The following is an 11,404-nucleotide window of genomic DNA, read 5'->3' as shown; positions in this document are numbered from 1 at the left end:
AAACAATAATGTCAGCTTGTTTGCTCTGAGGCCTTTTAAATGCCAGATGTGTGGTGCCAGACGCCAGCGTGCCAGGACGCTGCTTTCCTCCAGTCAGCTGATTTTTCAGTGCAGAGCTGCAGCCGAGCGTACATTCAGCTCAGTTTCCCTGTGTGGGACCTGGGGTTACAGCACGGCACACGGCAGACGCTCACACAATGCGACACTGTTTACCGCCATTGTGTGTACAGCTGGCTGAATAACTGCAGCCTTAGTGTCTTGTCAGTTTAATAGACAGACAAAGGGGCAGTGGCACTTAGAAAAGCTAATCCTCTTTATCGACTGCCAGGTGACAAAAAGTAGATTTTCCAGTATCATGTCAGCAGTAAACTGAACCCACTAACTGACTAACTGAAAATGTAAAGTTTAGTTTAGTAATTTAATTCAAGCCTCTAGCATTTTTAAAAACAATATTAAGAATGTACAGTCATGCTTACTTCTCTGTGAGATACCTTCTCACAACTTAATAGTACATTTTCTGATAAAATTATAAAGTGCTTCACATTTTACTTAAAAACCAGCACACATCTGTACAAGTACATGTGTCCATGGAACAAGGCAGGAAGAACGGGGGATGCAAGTCCTTAATTAATACAATTTGGATTGTGTTAGTAAAACTAATTCTGAAGTTAATTAAAAGGTAATAAAAGAAATAATCACCCTTTGCTGTGCAAGACTGGATAATACATTTAAAAAGGAGGTAACGAGAGTAGAAATATTAGATTTTTGCACATTTTTGTAGGTTAGTGGCTGATTTTATACAGTAATGGTAAAAAATGATGTCAGGGTTCCTTGTCCCCTCTGTTCAGTCTAGTCTCTGCCTGTTGTGTGCTTCCTGTTTTATTTTGATAGTCGCTGTCGTCCTGTGTGCAGTGTGTCTGGTTTTGCTTCCCCTTGTCTTTTTAGTTCTGATTTTTCCCAGCTGTGTTTCCCTCCTGTCTCCCATTCCCTGATTGCTGCAGTGTGTATTTAAGCCCTGTGTTTTCCTTGCTCTGTGTTGTGTTGTACCCTCACCATGCTGTGTCTTCACCTCTGTGTCACGATAGGGTTCCAGTTCTCTGTTCATAGTTTAGTTTTCTAGATTTCCCTTGTTTCCTCAGTGATTTGAGTTTCTTGTTTTGTTTCCTTGTGTTAATGAAGAGTTTTTCCAGCAATAAAAGCTGTGATTTAAGTTTAACTTTTCATTTCTGAGTCCTGCATTTGGGTCTTTCATCCTGCCTGCTGCACAGCACCCGACATGACAAAGGATATAATAATAATTAGGTCTTAAAATGATTAAAATGCAAGCTTGGGTGAATTACACAACAGGACATGTTATTCTGTGACATTATTTATTTAAGAAAACTAAACTAAGATGTGGAAGCAGTGTGTGAGTACACCTTTACTGCTTCCATAGGAATTAAGAAGTAAGTGGCAGTTAATTGCTGCTAATCGAATGCAATTTGTTGAAAGAAAGAAAGAAACTAAATGAGCTTGTGAGATTCAAAATGCAAATACTGGTTAAAAACATTACCAAAATCTTAGTGGTGGACTTTGTCCTTCTGGCGAGTGGGCCACCATCCAATCATAAAGGCCACGGTTTCCCCAGCGTTGAGATGGATAAAATTTTGAGGCATCATTACTGACAGAAACATTCAGGGTGTTTGGCAAAGAGTGATTGCACTCCGACTGCAGTCACCATGTCAGGCCAGAGATTTAAATCAAGGCCCCAATAGTGGCCCAACAGACAAGAAGGCATCGAAGTGCAAGACTTAAAAAAAAAAAAAGCAAAACCTTTAGTTGAACATTAGCATAATTTGAATTCTCAGTTTTTGAATAAGAACTGGAAGAGCAGGTGCTGAGGTTACTATAGTACAGGAATTAAATAGTAAGCATGCAGTTCTGTGCTCAAGCAACAGTGAATTATGGATGCATGGGTGAATAGGTGTTTGTGTAAAAAGTAGGTTGCTTTACGAATGCATCCAGTTGTTGAGTCTTAATGCATCACTGTAGTTCAGGGTATCCCGCTGTGAAAGATATTCCTATTTCACAGGGGAAATTAGCACGAAACAATCTGCCTGACCATCTGGAATATTTCTGTGTGCTTATTTGTTTGTGAAACTGCACATCTGTGTGCATGTGTGCAAACATGTACAAGCTGACTTCCATTTGCTTCCAACACCTGAGGGCAATAACTTACCCCCCAGCCAAATTTGGCATAAGCGCAGAGATCGTTCCTGCTTTTTGTATTGTTATTTTTTATTTATTTATTTATTTTTAAAGTGGCAAGAGATCGTGTGGTCGCGTGAGATTCTTCTGTTCACGTACACTGTCGTGAAAGAAACAACAGCAGAACCACCACAACAACTTAGATTAACGTTCTCCGATATTACACTCACCCACCAACAGCATGTTAGCTGATTTTAAAAAGAAAAATCAAATTAAAAAGATTCACTCAAGCTTTTATTCAAATGAGCTAATGCACTAAAATGAACCTCTGACACAGACAGGGATCTCTAATGTGAATGTAACGCACCCTGTCAGGATCGACTTTAATTCACCTGCTTTAGTAATTCGGATGTTCATGTGCACATTACATGCGCTCCCATGTCAGTCAAGCTGCTGTGAATAACGAGCGCACTTGTCCGTGATGGTCCTGTCTGCTTTTGCACTTTGCCGCTGTGATCCTCATTAACCTCTTGGCTCCGAGAGCATTTAAACTGTATTTTGGTCCGACTCCCTTGGCTGCAGCACAAACACTGTCTCCTTAAAGCTGTGTCACAAATGGGAAGTCAACAGAGCTTCATAGTAACCATCAATGAAATGTTTTATTACTATAAATTTAAGGAATATTTATAGCATATTTATTTAAACAGTAGTAAATAATTATTTTATAGTTAACTGTGAAAATGACAGTGATTAGCACTACTCACTGGAAATAAAGTTGGACCCTCTTTTGCCTGCAGCACTGTCTTAATTCTTCATGCCATGGATTCAATAAGATGCTGTAAACATTCCTCAGAGATTTTGTTCCAATCTTCTGATGACTACTTCCAATCTGTGGTCATGATGGTATAGAGATGGTCAACATACTACTCGGGTAGGATGGGGTTTTCAGATGATGCTCAGTTGGAATTAAGGAGCCCAAAGTGTACCAAGCAAATATCCCTCATATCATTATATCACCACAACTGCCTCAAACCATTGATGCAAGACAGGATGGATCCATGCTTTAATGTGCTTTACATTAAATTCTTGTTTTTCTCTTCTGTTGTCGAAAGAGCCAAGAGCCTTCCTTTCCACTTCCTCCATGTAAAGGTTGGCTACAATAGGTGACACGGGGGAACCCATTTCAAGGGAAGAGTACCCAGCCATTGGTACAGATATGTAGACGACACCTGGGTCAAAATCAAGACACAAGAAGTGGAATCCTTCACTGCGCACATTAACGCTGTGGATAAAAACATCAAGTTCACCAGGGAAGACACAAAGGACAACTGTTTGCCTTTCCTGGACTGCGCCGTGCACATTGAAGAGAACGGCAACCTCAACATCGAAGTTTACCGGAAGCCCACACACACGGACCAGTACCTCCTCTTTGACTCCAATCACCCTTTGGAACACAAACTTGGAGTAATTAGGACCCTACACCACCGGGCAGAACATGTTCCCTCTAAGCCTGAAGGAAAAAAGAAGGAACACACACATGTAAAGGAAGCACTCAAAATGTGCGGCTATCCTAAATGGGCGTTCTTAAAGTCAGCAAAGAGGCACAGAAAAGAAGACCAGACACCAGCGAGGGAGGATAAGAAGGACAGACGCAACAACATTGTCATCCCCTATGTAGCCGGTGTATCAGAAAAACTCAGGAAAGTTTTCTCCAAGCATGACATCCCGGTGCATTTCAGACCCAGCAACACGCTCAGACAAAAATTGGTTCACCCGAAAGACAAAACGCCAAAACACAAACGTAACAATGTGGTGTATGCGGTACAGTGCAGCGAGGAATGCTCAGACCTCTACATTGGAGAGACCAAACAGCCACTTCACAAGCGCATGGCACAACACAGAAGAGCCACCTCCACAGGACAAGACTCAGCAGTCCATCTGCATCTTAAGGATAAAGGACGCTCTTTCGAGGATGCCAATGTTCACATTTTGGACAGAGAGGACAGATGGTTTTAAAGAGGAGTGAAAGAAGCCATCTATGTCCACTGTGAGCGACCGTCTTTGAACAGAGGCGGGGGTTTACGACACCAACTCTCTGCCATCTATAATCCAGTTTTGAGATTAACGCCCACTCACATCCTGGGCCATCTGATCTCAGGAATTCGCATGATAAGGTGGGGCCAGGTTTCACAATGAGCTCACCCGAAACTCTGGCTGATCGGGACCCACACCCAGTTTCACACCTTGGCTCAGGCGATTAGAGGATCATCAGGGGGTCCTTTTGTCCCTCTGTGGGGGGTTATCTCCCACTAGGTTTATATCTGGGACTCTCCACCATTTGACCTTAGAACTGAAGAAGCTTCTTGGATGAGAGGTGAAACGTCTTCAAGCAGCTTAAAGAAGTCCAGACGCTTTTCTTTGCAAGCTCCTTTGACTACGATGACCTGGATGACTGAGAACCTTCACAGACTGTACCCTTAGTTCTTATCTGACAGGAGTGCCATCGAGTGCGTCTTCTGCTGCTGTTACGTATGTGGTTCAATGTGTTGCGTGTTCAGAGGTGCTCTTCTGCATATCTTGGTTGTAACAAGTCATTTGAATGCCTGTTGCAAGTCAAAGGAGTCTGGCCATCCTCTGACTTCTGACAAGATGACATTGTCATACAGAAAAGTGACACTTTTTCTTTTGCAAACCATTCTCTGTAAATCCTAGAAATGTTTGTTTGGGAAATCACAGTAGATCTGAAACACTCAAACTGTCTGACAGTCTGTCACCAACACCACTTTTCAACCACTTTTATTGCTCATCCAGTTTAATTTTCACAATCTATGTCTACAAGACTTTTGTATTAATTGGCAGCCATGTGATTGGCTCATTTGATATTTGCATATTTTCATAATGAACAGCTGAACAGGTATACCTAATGCAGTGGTCAGTGAGTTTAGTAATATCCATGATAGCATAGCTGATAAGAGCAAAGAACATTTCCATGCTGGTGACACTGGCGCACAACTTGCTATACATTAATGATTAAGAAAGGTTATTGTTGTTTTGCAATAAAGCCTTTTATTATTTACCAGTGAGACGATCCTCCTTCCTGCACAAGCTGTCCTTTGGCAACGGTCCCTGGCAGGTCTCCCTCATTACTTGTCCAAACAGAAATCTCGTTGCTTTGGGTTAAAAGGATATTTTTGGTATCTAAATCCAACCAGACAGCTTGTAAAAGTTATGAAAAACAAGCAGCAAAAACAAAAGTAAATATCTTAACAGGCTCTGTGAACATTATTTGGATTCTCTTTACAAACCAAGTGTGTATAATTTCATTGACTTACCTAAAATTTAATTAACTACCAATTGACCATTTATTAATGATGCCTTTACAAGTCTGTACACAGTCTTTACTGTAAACCTGCTCCCTGCATGTATTGCATTGCATATCTGTGTGCTTTTACAAAGTCGTTGCCTTCATTGTTACTCAGAGCCGGAGATGCAAAGATGCAGCCTTTCGGCTCGTGGACACGGGGCACATATATTTTTAATATGCTCAATTTTACATACTGTTTAAATGACTCCTGCATTTTTAATGAATCCCGCTGACACGACAGCCATTACCCCAGTGTTGTTATTGCGTTGCCTTATATTAGGTAGCCGATGCTTGTTGCCAGCCTTGTGGTCTCAAAAGCAGAGATTTGAGTAAAACTGAACTTATAACAGAGCAGCCCTGTCGGCCACATCCCACCCTCGGAGCATTAGGGTGCAGTTTTATGGCTACTGACACTGTGCAGGCAGGAAGGACATTAAAGATGCAAAAGGGTTGAGCCTCGGTGGTCAGTGATCAGCGCTACTTTATAGCAGAATTAAAATGAAAAATGGACCCCCTGCAGAGTGTGTTTGTATCAAGATAATGGTGCATATAATAATAAAGCAGGAGAAGCAATTCACCCGACCAGTTTCCTGTCTCGCTCAAAAGTGTACGAAAAAACTTTCCCATGAAACCATAATGGATTTTACATGTCACAGTTTTCATAACTGTATAAAAACATTTTTATTTTATATGTGGCTAATTTACTCCACAAGGGACTTGTGTAATGCAAGCCGTCTCGAAACCTAGAGGCTGTTGGTAGAGTTCATTTTTACCTCAGTGTAACACTTTCAGTTGATAAATGCCTTTTGATTAGGCGGTTAGATTGGAAACAGCAGGCCTCTGAATACGGAGGACTGAGAACCACTTGTCTAATTGTAATCATCCTCCTACCTGAGAGCTGTAATTCAATCACGCTGACGCCAGAACCCCTAAACATAATTGAGAAAGTTACTTTTTATCTTGCGTGCAACAGGGCGGGTGCCTACCAGCTCAGCCGTCACTAGAACAACAGGCTAAAAGAGAATTTTCTCCTTCGGGAAGAAGACATAAATGAATAATTTCTGTCATTCTGAAGATGATTCTGCACATTTCATGCATGAGCTACAGGTTTGTAAAGCATGAGCTTCTCATATACAGACTTTAACCACTGGGACTCTGTTTTATTGAATGTGCTCTTTCATCAAAAACAGTGCATGCGGTGGTGGGATACACATTTAGGTCTCATAAGCAGGCCACTCTTGTTCTGTTATCACACAGCTTCCATTTGCATCGCCTTAGATTAGAAGAAAATGCTGCTTTTTGTCCTTTTCCATTCAGGTTGGTGTGCAGAACAGATGCTTGCTTAGCTGATATTTTCACCCGAGTCAGGAATCTTTAGCCAGGTTAGCAGCGTGGTTTCCCAGAGGATAAAGCATGCTGACTTTAGTGATCTCATGACTTTTTCTGTTTTGTCTAGTGCAAAAAGAGCTATTTTTTTATTTCTATTTTTTAGTAAAATATCAAAGAGTGTTTAGCAGCAACTTGGATGTAAGCCAAAGCATTACACAAATTAAAATCTTCAGCTGATAATGGTCTTACATAAAACCACTGACAGAGGAGATAGAGGAGTTCTGACATCCGGAGGGATCTTGAAGTAGAGCCATTCCTCTTTTTTTGGAAAAAAAGGAGCAGCATGAGGTGATTCGGACATCTTGTTCAGATGCTTCCTGTGCTCCTCCCTTTGGAGCCTTTCTGGGCAGCATCAAAGGGGAAGAGACCCCAAGGCACACCCAAAACCCTCTGGAGAGATTTTGTATTTTGTCTGGCCTGTAAATGCCTCGAGATTCCCCAGGAGGAACTGGAAAGTATGTCCAGGAAGTAGTGTTACACCAAAAGGATTTAAAGGAACAAGGTGTTTAAAAATAATGAGTAGAAAATATTTATTCTTAAATCTAGGAAGTAAAAAAAAAATCTGAAAAATAAATAGCCAAGTAAAGTACAAGATGGTTGAAAATTCGCTTAAGCATAGTAACAAAGTATTTGCATTTTGTTATTTCCCACCTCTGGGAATGTTACAGAGCCAGGTGAGGCTGCAAGGACAGGAGCGATGACTGTTTGCTAAATATGTTTACTCACTTCAGCCGAGAGGTTGGAGAGCCTATTACGTGACGTCGTTCACATTGAGTGCAGCATCAAAGAAACAGCAGCAAAGGCTGACACAGTGCCTGGGGCTGCAGGCGGCTCTAACCGGCCAGTTTGGTCTCTTAACTTGATTTTACTGATCCTTGAGGGGTGCTTTCGCTGGTGTAGTCGAAATTATAATCTAATTAGTTCCTGTTTACTCATGGTCCTTCTATTATAAAAGAAACTACTCGCTTTTTATGCTATTATTCTAACAAGCCTTCTATCCGAGTCTCGGTCACAGCGGCAGCACTAACCAGACGCCGCTAGCTCTTCTGCAAGGACACTGAAGCATTCCCAAGCCAGTCAAGAGACATAATCTTCCCAGCATGTCCTGAGATTGCCTCAGGGTCTTCTCCTGGTATGCTCATACACATCACCTGTGAGATGTCCAGGAGGAAATCGAATCAGATTACTAGAATCACCGTAATTGGGCCCTTTTTAATTTGGAGGAGCAGCATATTCAGCTCTCTTCACCACACAAAAGCTGGTAAAGCATCAATATCATTGCAGGTACTGCTCCAACCTCCCCTCACTCATGAATAGGACTTCAAGATGTTTGAACTCCAACATGTGATGGTGAGCTCCTCACTAACCTGGAGAAAGAGCTCCACCCTTTTCAGGCTGAAACCCATGGCCTCATTTTTGGAAGTGCTAATTCTGCTGTCAGCCACTTTGCACTCCCAGCATGAGCTGATCAGCATTTGCTGAAGCCAGCAAGCTTTCATCCTCCACACAAAGCAAAGAAGTAATACAGAGGCCACCAAACTGGGAACTCAATGCTGCCTTTGCTATCCCTAGACAATCTGTCCATATAAGTTATGTAAAGAGTCAGTGATAAAGGGCAGCCCCGGCAGAGTCCAGCCGCCACAGGACAATACTGCATGAAACTACTACACCTATACCAGTATTGTAACTATATTTACATATGTACTCTATTTAGAATTACATCGTATTAGTGAGAATCATTATACAAGAGTTTACTGAGCAGATTTTCTTCTCTCCGTTCGTTGGTGTGGACATCATCTCCCCCCGACAGGGTGTTTGCACCGGCCTGGCCTCTAGCGTGTGGAGTGACCTAACGCTCCCTGCGTGGCAACATGGCAGTGATGCCGCAAAATGTCACTTTGCTGTACTCGCACAGGCAGAGAGTTGCTGTGGGGCCTTATCCATGGTGGCAGGAAACAAAATGGAACAAAAGTAACAGTTAAAGGTCAGACTACAAGGCTCATAAAAGCAGCAAAACCAACTGCATTATTTTTTTTTCTTTACGTTCAGGAAATACAGTGTATTCATGTTACATATATATTTCAACTTTTTGTATAAGTGTGTGCAAAATAGCCACTGAATTTCAGACTAATGTAGGTTTCTAATAGCTGCTGCCATTAAGGAGTCAGCAATTAGACTACTGATATTTTATTTAGTGTACAAACACCAAGGTTTTCATTATTAATGCCTCTTTTAGTCAAGACCTTTTTAAAACCACTCCAGTAACTGTTTCAAATCAAACTTGTTTGAGAAAACATTCGGGTTACACTTTAAATTCATGTTATACTGTGTGGTTATTCACTGATCTGCACTCACAAGTCACAAACATGGACAAACATTGATGAGACCATGTTTTTTCTTTATACCTTGGAGTGAGAAGGTGACTTTTATCTAAATGTGGAGGTCAGAGCCATTGTTTTACCATGACTTAACAATATGCAATTGGAAATGTGAGTAGTCCGTTTCTATTCTGTTTGCTCTGCAAACTGCATGATTGGTCCACTAGTTTGATCCAGACTGCAATATCTCACAAGTACCTTTCGGTAGCATGCTGGGACCCGGAGAGGAGGTAGTAGAAAGTAACAGAGCACGCAGCAGACTGGTTAGGAGACACCGCAGTGAAAAAGGATCACAAGGAGCGTTTGAGTTGCACGTGTGTGATGAAAGTGTGCGAAGCGCTGGGACAACCCACGACCGAGTTGCCCACACCATTTGAACGGTTACCCAAGAAACTTCCTGCTGACATCAAATTGTCATAGGTGGTCTTTCTGTAGATGAGCAGCACTACTGTACAGCTGTGGCTCAGGTGGCAGAGGTTCATCTACCATTTGGAAAGTCCACATGCCGAAGTATCCTTGAACCCAGAGTTGCCCCCGATAGAGTGCGAGTGCATGTAAGCATAAATAAAAGAATGAATCTATTTGTGATTGTGTGGGAATGAGACCTGCAGTAGAAAGAGCTTTGAATTCTTAACAGAGTCGAAAGGCGCCAGTCCATTTACATGACAGGTCACCGACATACAGGTGAGTCAGCATGTTCACATTTAACTGAAAGCACTGCTGTGCTGAAGTACTGCTTCACAGAGCTGCTGCCACGATCACAGACCCATGATTACAGAAATGTAGGATTTGCAGGTTTTGTGGGTCTGCGCTGCTCCGAAGCATTGTGTGTACTTTTTGTCTCATTTATTATTTTTCACCTTTTTCAAATTTAAAGCCACATCTTTGCAGGCAGAATGATTTTTTATTTTTCAGAGAGATATTTTCTTGTCTGGGCAAGAAAATGTCTTGAAACTGAGGTGCAGTTTCTTAGCTTTGACAAGCATCCAGCAGATGAATATGTCACATTAAAGATCTTCCAACACTTAGCAGAGACGATTTTTTTTTATTTCATTATCACATGTACAACATAATATTCATCTCAACGCCCTCTGTGACGTTCCTTTCCAGTGTTGATTATTTGAACAACAGTAATTACACAGCACAACAATATTATGTGGTGAGTGATTATTTCGTTTTTCAATATTAAAAGCACTTGTGGTTTAAGAAAATTAGTGTCATCTCAGCCCACGAGTCCAGATTTTCATTTTTAATTTGTTATGCACAGCGGGGAGAGCAGAGTTCATTCCCTGACATTTACAGACTTCTCAGAGCGCTTTGCGTGCATCGTATTGTGCTTCATTTGCTTAAACACTTGAAGACAGAGGAGCATTTCAAAACAGGAAACAACAATAATAGAGGTCAACACCAGCACAGTTACCGCTGCTTCCTGCAAGACAATCTTTCAAATATATATTTTTTTCCTTTTCATCTCCCTATGCACTATTTTGTGTCTTGTTTTTAATTTATCTGTTTTTTTGTCCACTTGTTCAGGTACAAGCGTTAAAGAAATTTGCTTTTGCCGCTACGATGTCCTCCCCTGATGAGCGCACAGCCACAAAGAAAAGTAAAAAGCAGAGTTTTGCTAAAAATGGACAAACAACCCTTCAAAGACCTCCTCAGGATAGCATCCGTTCTCGCTTTTATCACATCGTCCTTTATGCAGTGCAAAGAATCTGACAACAATTCACCAATAAGTTAAGTTCATGTGTGGCATGCTCCGTCAGCACACACACACACACACACACACCCACACACACACACAGATCAGGCAGCAGGTAGGTTCTGGTCCTACATGAGCACACAGCTTTTGGCTCGGTCCTTTCTAATGGCAGGCGGACGCTCGTGAATCTCAGTCCGAGGTGGCTGCTGGGAAACCCGCTTGAGGCCGTGGCGTGATCCGGCGTGTTTGAGCTGAGGCCGATGAATGTTGGACACAGATGCCAGGGTGGTGACGTGAAATACATCGCGGACGCTGTTCTCCGAATACTTTGAGGTGCACTCTGCATAGGCCACGGCGCCAATCTGCCTCGCCAAAGTGGTTCCC

General features: G+C 42.0%; 1 protein-coding gene across 1 annotated transcript in view; it reads right to left on the bottom strand.

Annotated features, from left to right (window-relative positions):
• Positions 1 to 10,343: 10,343 nt before the first annotated feature.
• Positions 10,344 to 11,404, bottom strand: part of LOC113028436 (rho-related GTP-binding protein RhoN-like) — a 33,987-nt gene continuing 32,926 nt past the window's right edge. Inside the window, exon 5 of the mRNA XM_026178695.1 lies at positions 10,344 to 11,403. Coding sequence (XP_026034480.1) covers positions 11,149 to 11,403 — 255 coding nt within the window. The 3' untranslated portion in view covers positions 10,344 to 11,148. The remainder of the gene's footprint in view (position 11,404) is intronic.

Source organism: Astatotilapia calliptera, chromosome 8, assembly GCF_900246225.1.
Source record: "Astatotilapia calliptera chromosome 8, fAstCal1.2, whole genome shotgun sequence".
NCBI classification, from domain to species: Eukaryota; Metazoa; Chordata; class Actinopteri; order Cichliformes; family Cichlidae; genus Astatotilapia; species Astatotilapia calliptera.
Note: the sequence above shows the minus strand (reverse complement) of the source record. Positions and strands in the feature narration are given on the sequence as shown.